Genomic DNA, 23,539 nt, shown 5'->3' with positions numbered 1-23,539 from the left:
CAGGTCTGGTACTATCATTGGTACTCGGTGGCAGCCACCATGGGACCTGGTTCTGTGTATAGGCTAGAGGCACAGCTCCATGCCAGGGATACAGGGGGGTGGTGAGCCAGGACAGACATCCTTTCGACTGGGCATCCAAGCAGTCCCTGGCCAGGTGGAAGAAGGAGTGTGAGCAGGAAGAGGCTGTTCACTGCGGAGACCAGACCTGAGCGGCCTTCCATATTCCTTTAGTGCTACACAGTGTTTTTACCATGTGATTACCCAACTGTGTGGTGCCACAGATTAAAGGATACGGAGCTGGGTGTGGTACAGTATGCCTGTAATTCCAGCACTCAAGAGGCTGAGGCACGAGGATAGTCTTAAATTTGAGGCCAGCCTGGGCTACGTAACAAAACACTGTCTGAAAAAACAAAAACAAAACCTGCATAAGGCTGGCCATGGTGGGTAAAGGCACTCGCTGCCAAGTCTGATGACCTAAGTTCAGTCCAGGAATCACATAGGAGAGAAATGTCCTGCAAGTCATCCTCTGACCAGGCAGGCGTGCACACACACATATGAGTGCACGCGCGCACGCGCACACATATATGAGTGCACGCGCGCACGCGCACACACATATGAGTGCACGCGCGCATGCGCGCACACAAAGCAAAAAAAAAAAAAAAGAAAAGAAAAAAAAACATGGTAATAAGAATAATAATGTTAAAAAATACAGAATATTTTCAGGTCTTTTGCAAAGGATCTGTAATACATCCTTTTGTTGGAGGAGGAGAGTCCCTGGGGCATGGAATTGCTAAGACACATGTGATATGGTTTGCATTTTGATGTTTCCTACATGTTCATGCCACCAGCAGAGTGGAGGAGGCATGACCTTATGACCTTACTAATCTGACATCTGGGCGGTTGCCAGTCCAATAGGTACACATGATGTCACTCTATTCTAGCCCACATTTTTCTCATACTTTGCCTCTGTCTGTTTCTCTCTCTTAGTCGCTGGCAGCTGGCTTAGCCATCTCTAGGAACTTCTTAAACTGCGGAAGGGAGGGTTCTCGTTCTTTGAGTTATGAGTTGCAGATACCTTTTCCTGACTTCACACCTGATTTTGGTTTTAATTTTTGTAAATTTTAAAAAATTTTTATTAGTGTGTATAAGCACATCCCAGTGTGTGTGTGTGTGTGTGTGTGTGTGTGTGTGTGTGTGTGTGTGTGTGTGCGCGCCCCCAATCAGAGGGACAACCTTAGCATCAATTCTCCTTTGTCTCCTTTGAGTGGGCTCTGGGGATCAGCAGGCTTTTGTCAAAAATTGACATTACCCATAGGGCCATCTTGCTAGCCCAGAAAAGTTTTTATTGTTGTTTTTAAATGTGGTCCAATTTATCAAGCCATTCTTTTTTTTTTTTTTGGCTGCTAGATTTGAAGCCATGGTTAGAAAGTGCCCCGTTCCAAGGCTGTAAAACAGTTCTCAGTGTTTCTCTGATGGTTCATGGATTTATTGTTGTTGTTTGTTTGTTTGCTTTGCTTTGCATCCCAATCTTTGATCTACATGGATTTATCCCATTGTGCAGTGTGTGTGAATCATGGTGCCCACTCTCATCTTTGCTTTCCCCCTGTGGCTGTCGTTTTAGCTGAGGAGTCTTAGCTGCGTTATCTTTCTGAAGTGGGTGTGAAGGTCAGTGGGGGAGTGAGTGAGGCTGTGACTGCCCGAGGGCCAGGGACAAAAAAGATGAGGAAGGACCTGGCGTGGCAGGAGAATTTAGTGCCATTTGGAGGTAAGGGCACAGGTTGGCAGTGCAGCGTTCTCAGCTTCTTAGTGCTGAACGGTTTTGGACACATTCCAGCTCCTCTCAGAGCCTCCAGCCCTGTAGCTGGAAGGGGGGGGGGGAACCCTGGATGCACCCTGACTGCTGGGCTGACTGTGAGGGAGGAGGTGGGGCACAGAGGGTGGCTTGCTGGGACTTGGCGCAAGTGCACAGGAGGCTGGCAGCCGAACTCATTGTGTTCCTGGGGTGGGCAGGTGGGAAGGCCAAGGGGCGGGCGCCTGTTTAAAAATACCCACTGCAGCCTGGCACAGCAGGCCGGGAGGGGCAGGCCCTCTGCCTGCCCTCTAGATCCAGGAATGGCAAGGGTTACCAGGAGCAGACACATTATACTCTGTCTCAGAAGAGTGTGCTCAGTCCAGCTATAGCCATTTTTGGGGTGTCCTTTTGCCCCACCCTCAGTAGGCACTCTCATTTTCTCCAGTGATGCAGGGATGACAGTAGCTAACCCTGCCACTGCTCTGGACTTGGCTTTTGATTTCTAATGAGTCCTTGTTCCTTGGAGTCCCTAGCTCTCTATCAAAGGGGACAACTGGCCTTGCCCTGGTTGTCTCCCCTATCCATCAGTTAAAATGGAAAAGGGGGATCCTGAGAACTGTTTCTCACTCCCTTTACAGATGGGGAAACTGAGGCCATGGAGGGACTCTGGATTGCTATCTCCTACTTCTGGACTGCTGGGCTCTCCTCTCACCCCCCAGGATGGCTTACACTAGCTCCCCACCCCCACCCCAGGGCCCCAGTGGTCAAATTCCAGGGCTGCCATTGCCATGGCAACAACCAGCTCACAAGGCCTCTCCTCTGGGGCTTTCCACAAGGCCCTTGTCCAGAGAGGAGGCAGAACAGCCTCCCCTCCGCCCCTAGGGACGAGGGAGTCAGGAGAGGGGTGGGGAGGAAGTCAGACCCAGCTGGTTTCTCATTTGTTTTCCAAACAAGAAAATGGAAAAGGCAGCTAGCACTGCCAGCAAATGGTTCTCTGTTGTGGCACTGAGTGGGATGGACAGAGGTGACCATCTAGGCAGGGGACTTGGGAGCCACCCAGAAAACCTCCTCCAACTTTACTTGGAGGATCACCCCATAGAAAAACCCTAGACTGGGACTGGAGAGATGGCTCAGCGGTTAAGAGCACTGTCTGCTCTCCCAGGGGTCCTGAGTTCAATTCCTGGCAACCACATGATGGCTTGCAACTATCTACAATATGATCTGTTACCCTCTCTGGCCTGCAGGTATACATGCAGGTGAAACACTGTATACATAATAAATAAGTAAATCTTCCCCCCCCCCCCCCCCGCTCCCTCCCTAAGACAGGGTTTCCCTGTGTAGCCTTGGCTGTCCTGGACTCACTTTTTAGACCAGGCTGGCCTCAAACTCACAGCGATCCGCCTGCCTCTGCTTCTGGAGTGCTGGAATTAAAGGCGTGTGCCACCACCGCCCGGCTATAAATAAATCTTTAAAAAAAGGGGGGGGGGAGGGAAGAAAAGAAAAACCCTACCCTCCCGAGGTTCTATCTCCAAGGGATAGACAGCCATCCCGTTGGCCTTGGCGGTCTAAACTGGTATGCAGAGACTGGAGGGTCCAGCACCCCTTGACCTTTCTCCCAGGCAGAGCTCTCCGTAGTACCTGTGTGAGGTCTTGAGTTCTAGGGGTAGGCAAGCAAGGACGGCCAGAGACTGTCCTGGAGGAGGCTGAGCTGACCATTCTTAGACACCTGCCTTCCAGGAGTCTCTCAGAGCCTTCTTCCTGATGTGATGACACAGCTTATTTATAACAGCCAGTATTTGCTGAGTGCCCTCCTGGTTCCTGGCTCTGTGCTACAGAAGTGCTTTCTGTTCTTTGCATTATAGATGAGAAAACCTTAGTCTTCCTGAGGTTCGTTAGCCATCAATAGGCGTCCCTGGCTGTATCTTCTTCTGCCCTGGGCCCTGTTCGCCATGGACACTCTGGTGTCTTCTAGGTGCGCCCAATCTTTCTCTCTCTGTATCTCTGTCTCTCTCTCTCTCTTTTTTCGAATGACAGCAAGACAGTGCTGCATGTGGCTATAAGTGCCTTTTATTTTCATTCGGTAACACAACAAGACTCCTTCTCTATAGCATCTTTGGGCTCCCCATAAGTGCCATGACTCAGGAACCCTCCCTGCGGTTGGACTTGATGCAGGCTGTGCAGGTGGAGTCCCTGTGCTGGGAGCCCAGGCTGGTACTCTCAGGCTTGCCCCCTGGCTGGAAGGAACCCTTCTCCTGGCACTCTGGACAGATATAGCTATCCCAGCGCTCCTCTCCTAACCAGGGTCCCCTGGGGATGGAGTCCTGTCTGCTTCAGAGAGCTTGAGTCCTGCCTTGTCCTCGGTGACACAAGATAATAATAGCAGGGCCCACCCAGGAGCTTATTTTGAGGTTAAAACCAACACCTGTGGAGTGCTTAGCAAGCAGAGAGAGGAACCCCTCCACAGATAGAACTGCTATTTTTAGATCTTTGCTGCCCTTCCTGTCCTCAGGCTTTGTAAAGTTAAGTGATTTTATCCAAAGTCCCAGCCATTTAGTGGTCAGTGGCAAAGGGAGGACGCCAGTCCCAGCCCACTGCCTAGTCTTGAGAACCCAGCAAGTTAGGACTTGCTGCCGAGTCTCGTCTCGGTGTTGCCTCTGAGTCGGTGTGAAAACCTAACGAGATTTGGTGCTGTGACTTTCTGTAAACTCAATGGTACTGAGCAGTGGCACTCGCTGTCAACAACCACGGCAGTGAAGCTGTCAGGATGTCTTGCTTCCTAGAGGTGGTGACATTTGATCCTGGGACCTGAGGAGCAACGCCTCTGTCTGACACTGGCAGACCCGCTTCAGACTAGAATCTCCTAAGAGCAACTGTCACTGGTTGGTAGGAAACACACAGAAAAGGCTAGAAGCACACAGTAGTGGTCAAGCAGTGGTCACTTCTGCCAGTGTGGCCCAGGCCTAGTGATGGCCCTTGGCCTGCAGGAATCTTTGAGCCCCATCTGGGTGGGAAGTTTCTCAAGCTGGCCTGGTGTAGCCACAGAAACTTCTGTGGGTTCTGGCCTCAGCCAGGCACACCAGGGTCGATGTAGCCAGTGTTAGCAGTGTTCCCTGGAGTGCAGAGTTGGGATAAGTAAGGTGGAGCCACAGTACATCCTAGCTGCTTGGGTATGTGTGTCCAGTAGAAAGAAATGGTCCCAGCTGGGCGTGGTGGCGCACACACCTTTAATCCCAGCATTTGAGAGGTTGAAGCAGGCCAGCCTGGTCTACAAAGCAAGTCCCAGGACAGCCAGGGCTACCCAGAGAAACCCTTCCTTGAAAAACCAGAAAAGGAAAGAAAAGAAAGAAACGGTCCCTCTGTCTCTTTGTTTCAGGAGGGTTGATCACAGACATCACGGTGTCACTGTGCCTATTCATGCCACTGAGTGTGCACCCTGTGGGGACTGGGCTCTGGGTCTTAGTGGTGCTTTCTCTACCCTCTGGAGTTCCCCCAACTCGTTCCTGTCCTCTGACACCCGGGGTAGCGTCCTAGAGTGGCGCCTCACAGGTTCATACTGTAGTAAAAAGAAGGATGGACTGGTTGGGGCGTCATCACAGGGCAGTTGGCTCTTGCCCTAGCCTGAGGTGGGGATGAGGAACAAGAAGCTAGTGAGGGGGAAGATTTAAGGCTCCCAGGAAGAAGGAGAGCACAGTAGATTAGATGGGACTCGGCCCAGCCATGAGCGAGGAGCAGCTGGCAGCAGCTGGGACGGATACCTGGTCCTGAGGAGGGAGAACCTGACACTGGAGCCAGGAGAGACTGGCTGCTCACTGGGCTGGGAGGGCACACAGCGCCTGGCGGAACTTGTCCTCCTCATCTCTGGATTTCTGGTGTTATCTAAGTGGGGAAGATGGCCTCTTTTGACTGTTTGACTGTGGGGCTCTGAGAGTCCCTAGGATTTATACACAGCTCAGTCAGGCCCTGTCCTCTGCTCCCTGGGGCTCTGGCCTGAGGCTGGTTTGGCCTTTCCCAGGGTGCCGGGCTCATGGCCCAATGAGTCATCTTCCGCCCTACAGGCAAGACACCCCATCTCTATCAACAGTGTACAAATGGACCCCCTCATATGTGCCTGGATCTGAAGGAAGGAGGGGATTGGAGGGGTTGGAATTAGACCCTGGAAACTTCCGTTCCCACGACCCCTCACCCCAGCCTCCCTACATGCTACCAAGATGGGTGGAGAGATGGGAGGGAGCTCTCCTCTCCAGAGCAGCCACTGATCTGTAGTTCTGGGATGTTCCAGGCAAGGAAACTGAGGTTGAGGTTCAGACCGTGTGGGCCCCTGCTGACCTGAGGAGTATTTTGAACAACTTTTGGAAACTTGAATGAATTTTTAGAGCCATTAAGGGAGGCCCTCTGGAGGTCATCACATCCAGGGGTTCTAAGCCAAGGCAGGGCACAGAGGGTATGTGCAGGGCTGGCAGGGATGTGTATATCTTCTTAGGAGTCCCTAAAATTGAAACGTGCCAGATTTTCCAAGTCACACTCCCATCACCAAGGTGTAGCCTCACCTGTTCCCTTCACCAAGGCCTCACACTCAGTTACGGCTGGCTCATTACCTGGAAACTAGTGGCGACTGGGCAGGAAATGGGCAGAGAAGGTTGCTTTCAGTAGCTCATCAGATGCTTTTCACGTATATTTAGGTCTGACTTACCCATCCGGCTCCCATCTCCTGATTCTGACTATTATCTGGGACAAAAAAAAAACCTTTTCCTTCTCAGCTGCATCTTCAGAAAACTTAAAAGGGGGCGGGATGACAGAAAAACGAAAATGGGAGGGGGAAAAAACACACTAAAAAAAATCACAGCAGTTAAATTCAAACCACATGCTCTACAATCCCAGTCCTGCAGGCCTCTGCTGCCACCTATGGGTACTTAGTGGAAGTGCAGCCTTGGAGCCCCAGCTTCTTCACTTGGGCTTCACTTCACTTCAGCTGTACTTTCCACTTGGTATGACCTCATCATCTTCTAGGGAACTGAGTGGGGAATTTAAGAGCCACCTGAACCTTCCCGCCTCCCCTGTTTGTTTACAGATAGGGAAATGAAGTCAGAAAGCAAGAAGACCAGTCAATAGATACATGTTATGTACCTAGTATGTCTATTAAATACTAGTCTCTGTTTTTATTGTTTTTGTAGTCCTGGGGGCAGGCAGACATTGAAATCTCCCTTCAGTTTCCATCTATTCCTTAGCCATCCAGGAAGGGGAATACAGCCCTCATCCCCACTTCCTGGTTGAGGATGTCCCAGGCTTGGTCTGACTTCTCATTCGTGTCCTCTGCACGCTGGTGAACTCACTCGGCTGCTTTGATGAGCCATTTTCTTGGGGTCCTCTTTCCTCGTCTGTAACACGGTGTCAACACACACGCTGTGGGAATTGGGCTCTTCTCTCGACCTTGGCACCACCCCCCACCCCCCAGGCCAAGTCCGAGAGGTGCTCTGCATTCTCTTACTGTCCTGCAAGACTGCCAATGTGTAGATCGGTAACGTGTTGAAGAAGAACGGACTTGGGGAGCTATCACGGGGCGCTCAAGAGTAGTGTGAGGCCCGCACAGAGAGATAGAGAAAACTTGGACCTCCTTAAAACATTAGCTAGCTGTACAAGTCGCTACTGAGGACCCGGCAGGGTGTGCTATACTCTGCGGTCTGTGATGGGCCTGAGGTCTTGCGGCCAGGGTTTTTCTTCTAGGCTGAGAGATGGGCCGAATTGGTTTAGCCATCGGAAGGCAAGCTTGAACCCAGCCTAGGGAGGGGGGACGACCTCGTGCGCCTCCTTACAGCCGGTAGGTCTCTGGTTTTCTATGAATGCCCATGCTGGGGTCCCAGGCTGACCCCTCTGGGCCAACAGATGAAATGCGGGTTCATGAAGAAGTCACCCTCGCGTCACTCCTCTGTCAGTCTACCTTGGGTTTGAGCTCTGCTTCCCGCGCCGCTGCCCCTCCCCCCGCCCCGGTCTGCGCATGCGCTCTGCCCCATACTGGCAGCAAGGCCCTGGCTCCCTGGGCCTCTGTTTCCTTTTCATTTTGAGTCTTTCACCGTGGTCCGGTGATGCCTGGGTTGAAGTACCCATGGAGGAGCACTCCTCTCAAGTTTGGCAGTTAATATTGATGTTTGGTTGGGGCCTCATCAGAACTGTCAGTTGGCATACTTATAACATGGCATGTGGCTTGGGTCCCTCATCCCCCAACGTGGAGGCTGGGCAGGCTGCCAGGCCTCAAGCCTGTAATCCCAGGTACTGGGGAGGCTGAGGTAGGAAAGATTAAGGTCTGCCACGGCTAAAGGGTGAGTTCAAGGCTAACTTGAGCAACTTAGTGAGACTCCCTTGTCAAAGTTGAAAATATTGTTTTTAAAGTCTTGAGGAAGCCAGGTGTGGTGACGCATGCTTTTAGGCCCAGCGCTTGGTAGATAGAGGCAGGAGGGTCTTTGTCAATTGCAGGCTAACCAGGGCTACATAGTGAGACCCTCTCTCAAAATAAATAAATAAACAAACAAACAAACAAATAGGAGCTGGAGATATGGTTCAGTGGTTTAGAGCACTTACCGCTCTTGCAGAGGACTTGGATTTGGGTCCCAGCACCTACATAGCGGCTCACACCTATCCATACCTCTAATTCCAAGGGACCCAACACCCTCTCCTGGTTCTGAGAGCACCAGACATGCATGTGATGCACATACATACATACATACATACATACATACAAAACACTCACATATGTATGAAACTTTAAAAATAAATAAATAAAAACAAAAGAACAGAGGTAGAGCTCACTGGTGGAGTGCTTGCTCAGCATGTGAGAAGCCCTGGTTTCAATCCCTACCACCACAAAAAGGGGGGCAAGTTTTAGGAGGCCTCACTTTTGCCAGCTTTCTGTGTCCAAGAGAATAGTAAAGGCCTGCCTAGTCTGAAGGGGAGGGGCCCTGGGCCTCATCCCTATATGAGAAGATTGTCAGCACCATATTGGAAAAAAAATTGCCAGATGGACAATTTTGTGGACACCAGCTTTGACAAATATCACCTGCCACACACCTAGGATGAGTGTGAGAAGAAGGTGACACAGTCATGGAAAGGACTCGGGTCATGTCTAATATGTAGTAATTCCTTGTGAGCGAGAGCTGGCTGGTTTGTTGTCATTTTCTATTTGTGATTGTTTTGAATGTGGCTTGTTTTTAACCTCTGCCACAGAACCATGTGGAAGGTCACCCCAGATTACTGTGTGCAGTCATGTCTAGAGATGGCCACTGCCTGAGGAGCCACACAGACGGGGCACTTCATGTCCCTCATAGTCCTGTGTCCAGTTGCACACAGACCCATGCGTGCAGGAGGACTTGCCTCTGAAACAAGAAGGTGCCTCGGCTCCTTAGGCCCTGGACTCAATCTCCCATCCACAGAGCTCATCCACCAGTCCCAGAGCCGCACCCAGGGTAGCCGGTCCCTAGAGAGCTTTGTGGCTTGGACACTTCCCTTCCAGCTGCTGATGAGGCCTGGGAACTGGGAAACCTTAAGAGGCCTCTCCTTCCGGAAACGAAGGAGAGAGAACAGGAAGTGACCCAGGAAAACAAGAAGACTGGATGGGTAATGATGAAAGGGGGTGGGCAGACGCCCCAAGAAATAAAGTGTCTTGCCAAACCCACACACTAAGGAAGTGGCATAGTGAGGATTTGAACTTAAAATTACATGGCTCTGGAGACAGCCATCTTGGTCTCCATACCATGAGATCCTTTTGGAAACTTGTCTCCTTGGTGACTCAGGGTCAGAGGAGGCAGCAGCCATTGTGGGAATTGATGGCCTGTTAGGTCAAAAACATGTCGTGCCAATTCCAGTTTCATGGATTCCCAGACAGCCCACGTGTGTTCCCAGGGATTGTTGTCATTGGTCCTGGCATAGCCTGTGGCAGTATTGTGTTCACCTTCCTGACTCAGGGGAACCTACTGATATCACTGACTTGGAAAAGAAGAGAAAGATGGCTCAGTGGGCCTGCAAAGTACATGGGGGTTCAACCCCACAGGCAGCCAGTTGGGTCCTTAGCCCTTACCAGCAAGATGGCCCCTGTAAGCATTGCTTTCCTGGTTTATAAACTGGAGAGTTAGAAGAAATAGAGCCCTGAGGTAGGTTGGGGGTTGAGGAGCCAGCACGTGCAAGGCAGTGATGAGACCTGGCCCTGAAAGCGGCACACACAGCATCTGTGATGGTGGGAGGTCGTTCATCAGGCTCCCTGCTTCTCAGTGTGGGCAGCTCTGGGATCCAGAGATCTCTTGATAGGCAGGTCTGGGAGACCCTTCCCAGGCAGTCTGATGAGACCTGCTCTCCAAAACTGTGTCTCTCTCTGGAGCTGCCTTCACTGTTTTTGATAAAGGGTCTCATGTGTCCCTGGCTAGTCTCCACCTTGCTTACTGAGAATGACCTTGAATTCTGATCCTCCTGCCTCCACAATGCTGAGCTTCCTACACATGAGACATATGGACATATATGGACATATACCCTTCCTCCGTCCTTCCTTCCCTCCCTTCCTTTTTTTATCTTTCTTCTGGTGGTCAGGTAGCATGCGCACATGACACAGCATGCATGTAATGGTCAGAGGACAAGTTTTTGGTTTTGGGTTTTGGTTTTGGCTTTCTTTGAGTTAGCTCTCTCTATTTTGGTTTTTCGAGACAGGGTTTCTCTGTGTAACAGAGCCCTGGCTGTTCTGGACTCACTTTGTAGACCAGGCTGGCCTCGAACTCACAGCGATCCGCCTGCCTCTGCCTCCTGAGTGCTGGGTTTAAAGGCATGCGCCACCATGCCTGGTTTCTATCTACCTTCTTGAGGCATCATCTCTTCTGTTTACACTGCACTATGCATTCCAGGCTAGTTGACCTTTGAGCTTCTTTCTAGTGACTTCTCTTGTTCCTGCCTCCTATCTCACCGTAAGAATGCTGGGATCACAGAATCTGGCTTTTTGTGTGGGTTCTGGCAATGGAACTTAAGTCAGCAGGCTTCAGAGGCGAGCACCGTCACCTGCCTGCCTGTCTCCCCAGCCCAAATCCTTATTTTTAAATTCCAAGCACATGCGCTGGAGAGATTGGCTCATCAGTTAAGAGCACTAGCTGCTCTTCCAAAGGTTCCAAGTTCAATTCCCAACAACTGCATGGTAGCACACAGCCATTTATAATGGGATCTGATGCCCTCTCCTTGCATGTAGGTGAACATGCAGGCAGAACACTCATATTAAAACAAACAAAAAAACATAAATAAAAATATTCCTAGCACAGTGCTTGGCACCTGGTACTTGGTAAGTACCCAGTATTTATTCAACTAATCAAGTGGGTGATGTAAAACTCACAGCAGCTGCCCATCCACCAAGTGCATCTGGTCATGTGTCCATCTGTCACCAAGTCTGTCATCCATCCATTTACTCATCTTTCATCATTCGGCTACCCAGGTACTACCATCCATCACTCTTTCATTAGTCCATTCTAAGTCTAGCCTTTGTCACAGCTGGTCCTCTGATGGGTCCAGCATTAGCTGCAGGACCACAGGTAGGGTCTTGGTAGGTCTTAGGAGACAGGTAGAGTGGGAGGCGTCTGTGAGCAGGATGCCAGGGTTCCCTCAGAGACAAGGAAGTTGTCAACAGACCTGGTGGAGGTCGGAGGGCCAGGGTAGCCTCAGAGCCAGGGTGCCCAGTGGTCTACCCTGCAGGGAGTGTTGGTCTGGTGGAGCTGGGCCCTTTCCTGCCCACTGTCTCTTGCCTTTTGCGACCAAGGAGGGAGCGGGCAGCTCTACAGTGGGGAAGGTAGATGTCTGAGGCGGGCTATAGATGCAGTATGGAAAACAGGACAGGGCTTCACGCTTACAAAAACTCTTCTCGGGGAGGGCAAGATGGCTCCGGTGGTTTAAAAAGAAAAAAAAAATTTTTGTTTCCAAGCCTAAAGACCGGAGTTCAGTCCCCAGGACCCATGTAGTGAAAGGGGAGCATCTGATCTCCACACACAGACTATGGCGCATGTGCCCACCCATCCCCACACACATATAATCGAAAAATAAATACATGTAAATTAAAGAACAAAACTGTTCTGTGACCTACTCCAAACATCTACAGAGCTCTTATAGGGGGGATTAAACCAGCACCCCAAATTGACGCTCATAGGAAACACAGAACTATATACCACCACTGGGTGCTGGGTACGTGACACCCTCTGATTCACCCTAGCTGACCTTGTCCTGGCAGGCCTCTAATGATTCGGTGCCTCAGCCCCTGTGCTCTGAGCCCCACGCTCCTTTCACATCTCTGTTCCACCAGCATCTCCAGTGCTATGGCAACAGGTTTGGATCTAACCAGCCATCCCCAGTGAAGCCTCATGGCACTCACTGCCTTTGGCACTAAGTCCAACCTGTAAGAGGGCAGAAGCCTCTAGGGACCCTCTCTCTCTACACCCATGTCCTCCTGTGTCTCTAGACCCCCAGGCCAAGCCTGGAGTGAAATCATTCTCAGAATTCGGTCCTGCAGAAACTAGTGAGGGATGGGTGAGTTGAACCTTTGCCAAGACCTCCAAACTAAGTACTGCCCCCACCACCACCACAGCCACTAAGAAGAAATGAGGCCACAATCAGGTTGTTTTAAGAAAAAGCCGGGCATGGTGGTACATACCTTTAATCCCAGCATTCAGGAGGCAGAGGCAGGCGAATCACTGTGAGTTCAAGGCCAGCCTGGTCTACAAAGCTAGCCCAGGACAGCCAAGGCTACACAAAGAAACCCTGTCTCGAAAAGCCCAAAAAAATAAAAAATAAAAAATAGGCCAATAGGAGGAGATACTCTGATAACCAAAGGTGGCTTACAGTGACCAGGAAGTCAGCCCTCAGGCCATAGGCCTGTGAGTTCACACGAATTTACCTGTGAGAGCTGGCTGCCCACCCTGAACGTGGGCATACTTTTTCTATCCTCCCCCAATGTGTCCACCCTGATGAGGAAGGGGAGGAAGTATGGGCAAGGCAGTCCCTTGGGAAGGGAAACGGCAAATGGATTCAGCTGGTTTCTGGTTTCTCTCCAACCTTGGGGAGAGTCTGAGATCCCTTGGAGGAGGGGTGAAAGTGCTTTTCAGCACATTCCTAGGAGGTGCTGGGCTCTCAGGCCAGAGGCCAGTAAAGAGCCACACTCGCTGCTGTATTCGTTCCTCCATTCAACAGACTGAATGAACGGTTATTCTGATCCAGCGGGACACGGCAGGCACAGCCGAGTCCCCAGATTGTCCATTCACTGATCAATACAAATTTATTAAGCACTGCCTGGTATTGGCTCTGATTCATCTGTGCTGTACCTGCTGCCCTGGGACCTGAGCCCCATGGCCTGCTCTTTTGGGAGTAATTGAGGTAGTTGTTTGTGCCAGGCACAGGGGTGCATGCTTGTAATGCCAACACTCAGGAGGAGGCAGGAGAATCACAAGGCTTTTTGTGTGCTGAAACCTAGGGCCTTATATCCCAGGGCTGAAACCTAGGGCCTTATCCCCCAGGGCTGAAACCTGGGGCCTTATACCCCAGGCAAGAGCTCTACCAAATGAACTATATTCTCAGACCTGTTTTGTTTCTGAGACAAGGGCCTCTTGTAGGCCAGGCTAGCCTTGAACTTATTCTATAGCTGAGTATGACCGTGAATTGCTGAGTCTCCTGCCTTCACTTCCCAAGTGTTAGGATTATAGGTGTACAATCTATAGGTGTGTACCATCTTGTCTAGCCAAAAGTTATAAGCACTTAAAAGAGGGGCATGGTAGGTCATGCCTTTAATTCTAGCACTCAGAGAGGCATAGGCAAGTGGATTGCTGTGAGTTTAAGGCCAGCCTGGTCTACAAATCAAGTCCAGAACAGCCAAGGCTGCACACAGAGAAACCCTGTCTCAAAACAAACAAAACCAAAGTTCTAAGGATTTTTCTCAGTTTTCACATGAGCTGGGCAAGCCCTCTGCCACTAGCTACATCCCTAGCAGGATCGTAAGTTTGAGGCTAGCCTGAGCTGCAAAGGAAGACCCAGGCTTAAACAAGCAATATCACAGAAAGAAAGGAAGCTCATCTGCCCCCCTGCTTGGCATTCAGGAGGTCCCGAGTTTAATCTTCAGTACCGGTAGCAAAACTTAGAGGTGCTAGGGATGAGAACTAAGTTGGTGGGGTGTTTACATGGCATGCACAAAACCCTGGTTTCAACCAGGGGCATGGGCTGGGCATGGTGGCACACGCCTTTAATCCCAACACAGGTGGATCTCTGTGAGTTCGAGACCAGCCTGGTATACAAAGCCAGCCCAGGACAGCCAAGGCTACACAGAGAAACCCTATCTTTAAAACAACAACAACAACAAACCAGGCACAGTAGTGCATGCCTGTAATCCCAGAACTGGCACAGTGTTTACAGAGGAGTCAGAGGTTCAAGACCATCCTCCATTACATAGCCAGTTTAATGCCACAAGGAGGAGGGTGTTAAAAGTAACAGTTCCTGGATTGGAGAGATGGCTCAGCTGCTTTTACATGGGTCCCTAGTGCAGGTGCCAGGATCCAGTACCCTCATCTGGTCTCTATGGGCACCAGGCAGGCACAACACTCATACACATAAAGCGAAAATAAGTAAGAGTTTAAAAAAATTTTCCTTAGCATGGGGTGTGGAGTGGGGGCTAAGGAAGCAGGGCAGGCTAGAGGGATGCAGGGGCCTCCATGCTAAGTGGATGCCAGGAAACTTACACAGGCTGGCTGGCAAAGGGAGAAGCAGAGCTACCCAGACCAGTCAGCTGTTAGCTGTGACATGTGTTCAGTGCCTTGCCTCACGAAGGACATGGGCCCTTACCTCAGGGAGCCAGCAGCCTATCATCAATCTAGCCAAAAGTACCTTTTTTTTTTTTTGTTTTTTGTTTTTTGTTTTGTTTTCTTAGACAGGGTTTCTCTGTGTTGCCCTGGCTATCCTAGACTCACTTTGTAGACCAGGCTGGCCTCGAACTCGCAGTGATCCTCCTGCCTCTGCCTCCCAAGCGCTGGGATTAAAGGCGTGCGCCACCAGTGCCTGCCTGAAAAGTACTATTACAGACCGTCTGTGGTAAAGATAAGGAAGCTGAAGAACCTGGAGAATATAGAACAGGCACATGAGACCTAATCTGAAGACCCGGTAGGGCCTCCTAGAGGAGATGACATTTGTGTAGAACAGTCTTTTTTTGTTTGTTCATTTTATATCTGGATTATAGCCAACTCTCTCATTACCTCCCTGTCCCACCCACCCTCCTTTTCCCCCCTCTCCCTTAGTCCTGAGAAAGGGGAGCCCTCCTCTCCTAACATCTGACATCAGCCCATCCAGTCTCATCTGGACTTCCTGTATCCTCTTTCTCTGTGGCCTGCTAAGGCCTCCCTGCCAGGGGGAAGTGACCAATGAGTGAGCCCCAGAGTCCCTGCCAGAATTAGCCCCTGCTCCCCATATTAGGGGGACCCACAAGGAGACTGTCTACTACATCTGAGCAGGAGGTTCAGGTCCTCAACTATGCATGGTCCTTGATTGGTGCAGCAGCCTCTGCAGCAGCAGCACTACCATCCCACCCTCCGCCCAGATTTGTTGTCTCCGTGTCTCCTTGTGGAGCTCCCGTCCCATCCAGGTCCTTTTATCCCCCAACTCTTCCATAAGACTCTCTGCGCTCCACACCAAAGTTTGGCATCTGCTTCGACCCTCTGTTCAGTGGAGTCTTTCAGGGGACATCTATGGTAGGCTCCGTCCTGTTCCTTCTCTTCAGCCGCTACCTGTGTCTATTCTATTTGCCCTTCTGAATGAGAATTAAGCATTTTCCCTAGGGTCCTCCTTGTTATTTAGCTTCTTTCTTCTTCTTTTAAATATTTTTTTTTTTAATTACATATACAGTGTTTTTTGTTGTTGTTTTTTATTTGTTTGCCTGCGTGTGTGCCTGCAGGCCAGAAGAGGGCAGCAGATCTCATTATAGATGGTTGTGAGCCACCATGTGGTTGCTGGGAATTGAACTCAGGACCTTTGTTAGAACAGACAGTGCTGCTCTTAACCTCTGAGCCATCTCTCCAGCCCCCAGGGTTTAGCTTCTATAGGTCTGTGTATTGTAGTGTGGTTATCCTGTATTATGTGGCTAATATCCACTTCTGAGTGAGTATATACCATGCATGTCTTTCTGGGTCTGGGTTACCTCACCCAGGATGATTGTTTCCAGTTCCATCCATTTGCCTGCAAGTGTAAAACAGTCTTGAAAGGAAAAGAAAAGGCATCGATTGCTAGGGGAGGGGGAAAAGCTTAGGTCAAGGTTCTGAGGCACAGAGAGTTGGTGAGGGTGCAACAAAATAGGGTGGGAGTGGGGAACAAGGTAAGCCTGGCTTGCTGATGGAGGGCCATTACCCCATTGCTCAGGAAATCCAGAGAGAGCAGCTTGGAGAGCGTGAGCTGCGAGCGAGCTTTGTGAGTGTGAGAATCGCCAATGTTCAAGGAGATGGAGCTAGCTAGGGTTTTGTCACAGCTGCAGAGTATATGGACCTTCTTCCTAGTGCCCAGTGGGAGCTGCAGTCAAAGTTGTTTCTCCCCGCACCCGAGTCTTATCTAAGGGGGTCTTGGGGTAGGTCCTGGCCTTGTCCTGAGATATGAGGAAGGGGCCTGCGGATCAAGGTCAAACACCAGAGTGTTGGGTGGAGGGAGGGCAGATGGGAGGTAGTCAGAGCCCCTCTCCAGTGACTGGAAGGGAACACTGACTAAGCCGGGTGAGATAGTGGTAGAGATGGGGTGACTCAATGTGGGTGCTTGGGGTGATAGCCCCTCTCTATCACACCCGAGTTCCCCTCCCAGAGCTGGGGCCAGTGAGGTTTACAGCAATCCGCACTTGATGCCCCGCATAGGTGGATGACTGCTTCTGTCATGCTGTAGTTGTTGAACAAGGAAGTCCGCATCATTGTGAGGAGTGGTGGGTCAGGCCTCCAGAGTGTCAGAATTTGGGATCTGTATGGTAACACTGTTAGTGCGAACGCACTTGACCCTGAACTACTCTGATCTACCCTGCAGCTGGGCCTGCTCTGGCTCCTAGGTGTCAATCTGTGCGTCTGCGCGCTAGATGTAGCAGTAGGCGCGTCTTTGTCGGCGGGTGTGTGTGACTTGTGTCCTGAGGCGGGGGTGCGAGGTCCCGCGGCGCTGGGCTTATTGCGGGAGAAGGGGCGGGCGGCGCGCAGAGGGCGGGACTCTTCCCCCTGCGACGCCGCGCGCACTCACTCCCTACGCGGAGGAGGCCGCAGCGCCACCGCTGGCTGCGCTCACACCGGCGGCGCTGCTACGAACGCCGCCTCCACCACCGCGGCGGGGCTGAGGCCCCCGAGGAGCGCGGGTGGGAGGGGGCCCTCCGGCTCGGCGCAAGTCCCCGCCCCGGCGGCGACCCGGCCGCATGCTTCAGATGGTGAAGACCCTGGCCCAGTTCACTATCGCGCTGGAAGACATGCGCGATCTGGGCCCGGCCGCCGCCTCCGGGGAGTCCGCCGGGGGCGGGGGCTCTGACACCGCGGAGCAGTCGGGGGAGGCTCAGGTATGGGGAAGGGGTGGGGCAGCCGGGAACCTGGGGCTTGGCCTAGGATGCTGCAGACCCAGGAGACGGGGAAAGCGTGGGCAGATGCTGGAGAGCAGGGCCGGGAACTTGGATCAGGCTTCAGGAGCCTGCCTGCCTGCCTGCCAACCCTGAGCTTGGGGAGGGTTGACCTCAGATGAAGGCAGAGAGGTTGATGGTGAGGGGCCCTGGCCGCGCTCCTGGGCTTGGGGAGGGCTGACCTCAGATGAAGGCAGAGAGGTTGATGGTGAGGGGCCCTGGCCGCACTCCTGGGGTTGGTCAAGGCTCAGGACAGTACTCTTGTCAAGTGGGTCAGGTGAAAGCAGATTTGTTCCCGGGGCACACTGGGTCCCCAGGAAAGCCAATTTTTCCAGCCTCCTTCAGGGTTGACGGGCCCCAGCTGTATGTATGTGCTGGGGGGTAGTCAGCGTTGCTTCCTCTTTGCCATCACCCCCCTGGAACTACGGGGCCTGGAGATGTCATACTGTGGTGCTGTGGGAAAGGTGGTGTCCCCATTCCTGCCTCCAGCTGCCTTTCTGGAGGAGGCGGCGACAGGGTCCAGGGATGCTGCCTTGTTTTTGTGTGTTTGTCTGGGCCTGGACTCTGTTCCATGCTCTGGGCACAATAGGGACTCTGCCCTAATCCGGGTACTGTACTGTGTTGTGTGTCTCCATTGCTCCAGCTTTCTTGGGCAGGAGGGCCTAGCTCACAGCGGGATAAACGTTTTTTATCTTGATCCAGGGCATCTTGCCTTCACAGCTTCTCTCTGTGTCTTCCTTCATGCCTGGTACATCAGGGTCTCAGTTTTGGGAGTTAACAATAGGAAAGTCCCTCTCACCGTCTTTCTGCAGTGACCTCCTCCCCACAGGTTCCCCCTGGTCCCCATACCAGGGGCCTGTCTGTGGCTATTGAAGGGTAAGGGGATCTGGAGGGAAGCAGGCTGAAGGGCCGGTCAGCCTGGAACAGGTGGGCCTGCTGATCTGGTTGACAGCTGCCTCGTCCCTCCATCTCCTGCTTCCCCTGCCCCCCTTCCGCCCCCCCCCCTTCCCCTGCGCTGCTCCCGTGTCTGGACACGTGCAGAGAGTGCTCCATGCCGTGACAAGGAGCCGGCCTTGTTTTCTGTGCTTTTACCTGACAGCTGAATGACAGCCCACTGTGCTCTGCAGCAGGGAGGAGGCTGGGAGAGGCAGCGGCATTGCAGAGTCAGCTCCCTCTACCACCCCAGCCACCCGCCAGCAGGCCCAAGGCCAGCCCCGCCTCACGGGGAACTTCTCTGACCGTGACCCAGGTTGGGGCTGGCTGGCCAGTGTGAGTGTGGGCAGGGGACAGTAGCTGTGAGGCCCAGAGCCTGAGCTCGATGTCCCATAGTCAGTCGAAACAACTTCCCCATGAAGTCTCAGTGAAGTGGACAGCGAGGACCACCCGTGTGTGGGAGCGTGCCTGCGGGCGGGCGGGCGGAACCATCACGGAGCTTGTGTGGTGTACCAGAAGCAAAGAGTGTTTTTTTTTTTTCCCTCCAGTTCCTAAAGGAGAATGGAAGTAGAGTCACAACAAACATCACAGAGCCAGGAAGAGCAGAGCTGGGGAGTCCTGTGTCCTGAGGGAAAGGAGCATAGGGTGCTGGGGCTCTAAGGCACTTCTGCATGAAGTGTCTAAAGAGGCTCTGGGCCTCCTTTTGTCTGTCACTGGCCATACGATCTTGGTCAAGTCATGTCACTTCTCTGACTTGATTCATCTGTGTAGTGGGTGACCAACACCTGTGTCTTGGAGCTTTGTAGGGTTGAAATGAGTTGCACATACTTATGAGATACTGGAACGTTCTGGTTGCTGCCAGCACCAGAGTGGACATGGGAGACCCAGAAGCACCCAGTATAAGTGGCCTGCTCGTAGTTGATGGGTCTCTGAGGTAGGGCCCAAAGAACACATCACCACACAGAGCCTGCAGAGATAGAGTGAGCCAGCCTCCTGAGTTCCAAGGAGATGTCACCCATGCCTCAGTAGAGCTTAGCATGGGAGTCCACTTTCTGAGTGTGCCTCCCTGTCAGTTATTGAGGGACAAGACTGATTCCTCCATTCCAGGGTCAGAGGAACAGCACCTGAGCTTACCACAGCCAGAAAAGTGAGACGTAAACTGGCCGTGGTGGGGATGCTTGCAGCATGAGAGAAGCCCAGTTATCCAGAGCCACAGCGCAAGGTCTAGTCTCAACAAACAAACAGTCCTCAAGCAGTCCAGGGACCCTGGGCAGAGCGTCTTGAGTCTGTAGGCTTTAATGGCTGGAGCCCCAGGTACAGCCCAGCCACATGTGTGGGCCCCACACCTTGCATAGGGCCAGGGCAGAGGCTGATGGGACAGGTGCTCCCTGGGAGGGTTTCCTGCATGAAGCTGGGGACAATTGAACTTGGCCTTGGGTAGCAGCCAAGCCCGGCCAATCCCAAGCTTATTTCTAACAAACTCTTCCCATAGGATAGAGCTCCCCTTGACAGAGGCAGGAAGCTAATTCCTCGTGATGTGGGTACAGATGCTGAGCAACCCCTAGGGGATTCTCAGGTCCTCTTTATGTAGGCGCCAGTGTGTTCTGAAAACAAGGAGACTAGGCTGAGGATACTAGGCTGGGTTGTAGCTCAGTAGCCTAGCATGTGCACAAAGCCCTGGGTTGCTCTCCAGTAGTGCATGAGCCAGATGTGGTAGTGAGTACCTGTAACCCCCAGCACTAGGGAAGTGGAGGCAGGAGGATCAGGAATTCAAGGTTATCCTGGTCTATACAAGACCCTGTCTCAAAATGAGGAAAACAGTTGGTGGTAAAGCATGAAGACCTGTGTTTGCATTCCCAGAATTGTAAAAGCTGGGCACAGTGGTGTGCATCTGCGACCCCAGCAGTGTGCGTCTGTGACCCCAACTGTGTGTGTCTGTGACCCTAGCAGTGTGCGTCTGTGACCCTAGTGGTGTGCGTCTGTGACCCCAACTGTGTGCGTCTGTGACCCCAACTGTGTGCGTCTGTGATCCCAGCGGTGTGCGTCTGTGACCCCAACTGTGTGTGTCTGTGACCCTAGCAGTGTGCGTCTGTGACCCTAGTGGTGTGCATCTGCACCCCCGCATGGTTGCTCTGTGACCCAACTGTGTGTGTCTGTGACCCTAGCAGTGTGCGTCTGTGACCCTAGTGGTGTGCGTCTGTGACCCCAACTGTGTATGTCTGTGACCCTAGCAGTGTGCGTCTGTGACCCTAGTGGTGTGCATCTGTGACCCCAGCAGTGTGCGTCTGTGACCCCAACTGTGTGTGTCTGTGACCCTAGCAGTGTGCGTCTGTGACCCTAGTGGTGTGCGTCTGTGACCCTAGCAGTGTGCGTCTGTGACCCTAGTGGTGTGCATCTGTGACCCCAGCAGTGTGCGTCTGTGACCCCAACTGTGTGTGTCTGTGACCCTAGCAGTGTGCGTCTGTGACCCTAGTGGTGTGCGTCTGTGACCCCAACTGTGTGCGTCTGTGATCCCAGCGGTGTGTGTCTGTGACCCTAGCAGTGTGCGTCTGTGACCCTAGTGGTGTGTGTCTGTGACCCCAACTGTGTGTGTCTGTGACCCCAACTGTGTGCGTCTGTGATCCCAGCGGTGTGTGTCTGTGACCCAACAGTGTTGTCTGTGACCCCAGCGGTGTGCATCTGTGACCCCAGTGCTAGAAAGCTGAGACAGGCGAATCTCTGAGCTCCCTTGCCAGTGAGCCTAGCTGAAACAGTGAGCTCCAGGTTCAGTGAGAAACTCTATGTCAAAAAATAAATTAACTAAATAAAATAATGTGGAAGACGCGTAACATTGACCTCTTGTGTCCATACATACATGCCTGGGTGAGTGAACCTGAGCACATGTGCACACAGATCCATATCTCACACACACATACATACATACTCTCTCTCTCTCTCTCTCTCTCTCTCTCTCTCTCTCTCTCTCTCTCTCTCTCTCTCTCTCTCCATCTGGGGACGGGGGGGGGGGGGGGGGGACGGGGACGGAGAGACTGTGTACCACACTGGTGGTCAGGAGGGGGGCTGGGAAAATGAAGTGCCCAGAACTGGGTCTGGGGCACGCGAGAGCTGTCCAACCTTTTCATTGAGAATTGGGATCAAGCCCTGTTGGATCTGTGACACTTCTAGTTCTGCAGCTTCTAGATCCAACTCTTCTTCCCTGGGCTGCAATGAATTCTTCTATAGCAGGAAGTGACAGCGTCACTCTGAGGGATGCTGCGACACACAGCCAGGTCGGGCACACATGTCCTCGTAGCAGCAAGCCGGAACTTGGCATTTTCAGAGTCAGTCTCTAGCTGGGAGGCATCTTCCTTTGTAAATACGAGGGTTTATTGTTGTTAGTTTTTTGTCTTTCTCCAGAACCTATTGGAGGGGAGTGTGTTTGAGACTCAGGGAGTGTTCCCAGCACAGAATGCCTGGCAGAAAGGAGGTCCGAGGTGCTTTGGGAAGCTGTCTCTGGGGGAGAGGAAGCGGGCAAGGAAAAAGGATCAGGTGGAGTCTCTGTGTGCGCAGATGAGCCTCCGTGTAACTGCAGGTGACAGAGACTAACTCACCTTCTACCTCTGTCCCCACAGGACATGCGAAAACACGTGACCATGACCCTGCTGGACACGGAGCAGTCATATGTGGAGTCACTGCGCACCCTCATGCAGGTGAGGCCTTTGCCTAGGCCTGAGAGCAGCCTTCCAAGTGTGGGCGGCAGACAGGTGGGATCGCTCATATGGTCTGGGACAGAGACCAAAGAGCTGTGACCCTGGGTGTAGCCACCCCAAAGGTCGCCTCCTGCAGGTTACGTGAGAAGAGAGGGTCCTGGGCAGAGCAGGAGTCTCTACGCTATAATTTTCATGTCCCCTCAGTAGCCCTGAATGCCAGTTTTGGGCTGTGCACCTCCTTGATCATGCCCTTTCTGTGACTGGAATTAAATGCTGAGTATATGCTACGGGCAGGTCCCAGTCCAGATACAGGAAGCCCAAGGATGAGGGAACGAAGAACCATGCTGAGCACACGGCTCCTCTAGGGCTCCTCTAGAGCAGCTATCCTCAACCTTCGTAATGCTGCGACCCTCTTACACGGTTCCTCATGCTGTGGTGATCCCCCCAACCACAAAATTATTTCGTTGCTACTTCATAACTGTAACTTTGCTGCTGTTACGAATCACCATGCAAAAATCTGATGTGCAGGATATCCTCTGTGAGATCCTGTGGGGGTCATCACCTAAGGATTGAGAGTCACTGCTCTAGAGGCCTGGAAGATGCCTAACAGTGTGCCGTCAGGGAAAGGTCCCTAGAGAGGGCACAGTGGGGACGGCTTCTGCAGAGGGCTCGGCACTTATGTTTAGAGAACCGTGTGGTACAGAGTATGAGGGGCTGGGACTGGTTCTTGGGTGATGTTGCAGGAGCCAGCAGGGGTCATATGCCGTGGGATCCTCGAACCCCAGGAGAGTGATTTGGACCACAGTGGGGTTCCTGGAGAGTCATCAGAGGGTTTTGAGATGGGTAGACATGTGGTTGGTCTCATGCTTTGGGAAATCAACGCGTCTGCTGAAAAGATGGATGGCAGAAGAGGAGGCCGGGCCAGGGCCACAAAGTTCTAGTAAGGGTACAGACTACGGGAGGGAAAGAGGGGGACAGATACTTAAGAGGTGAGCTGCTCAGGTCAGATGGGCTTTAGGAACTGGGCGGGGTGGGGGGGGGCGAATGAGTTGGGAAGACAGGGCTATGTCAGGCCCCTGGCCTGGCAGAGGTGGAGCACAGAGCAGGGAGAGGCACATCTATGGCAGGATAATGAGCCGAGCTCGGCTCAGCTCTGTGGGTACTGCAGAGGCCAGAGCCTGGATGTATGTGCTGAAGTGGGGCCCATGAACACAATTAAAGATACGCTTACTCATCCCAGGAAATATCCAGAACCAATCAACCTTCCTTCCTCCCTCCCTCTACCTCTTCCATAAATCTGTACAGGGCCCTTGTGTAGACCAAACACTATCCTCTGGGCAGTGCAGGGTTGCCATTCAGCAGAGAGCCCGAGGGACATGAATCTGTGCCCTGCAGCTCATGGGCTATTCCAGAGAGCAGCAGTCACCAGCCAGACAGGTCACAGCGGATGACACATGGTGACACAGAACTCACGGGTGTATGTACATATACGGGTAGTACTCCTCTTGAAAAGGAGGGTGG

General features: G+C 52.4%; 1 protein-coding gene across 1 annotated transcript in view; it reads left to right on the top strand.

The window, feature by feature from the left end:
- Window positions 1-23,539, top strand: part of Arhgef17 (Rho guanine nucleotide exchange factor 17) — a 61,818-nt gene that overhangs the window by 19,308 nt on the left and 18,971 nt on the right. Inside the window, exon 2 of the mRNA XM_051149050.1 lies at window positions 21,941-22,018. Coding sequence (XP_051005007.1) covers window positions 21,941-22,018 — 78 coding nt within the window. The remainder of the gene's footprint in view (window positions 1-21,940; window positions 22,019-23,539) is intronic.

Source organism: Acomys russatus, chromosome 7 (assembly GCF_903995435.1).
Source record: "Acomys russatus chromosome 7, mAcoRus1.1, whole genome shotgun sequence".
NCBI classification, from domain to species: Eukaryota; Metazoa; Chordata; class Mammalia; order Rodentia; family Muridae; genus Acomys; species Acomys russatus.
Note: the sequence above shows the minus strand (reverse complement) of the source record. Positions and strands in the feature narration are given on the sequence as shown.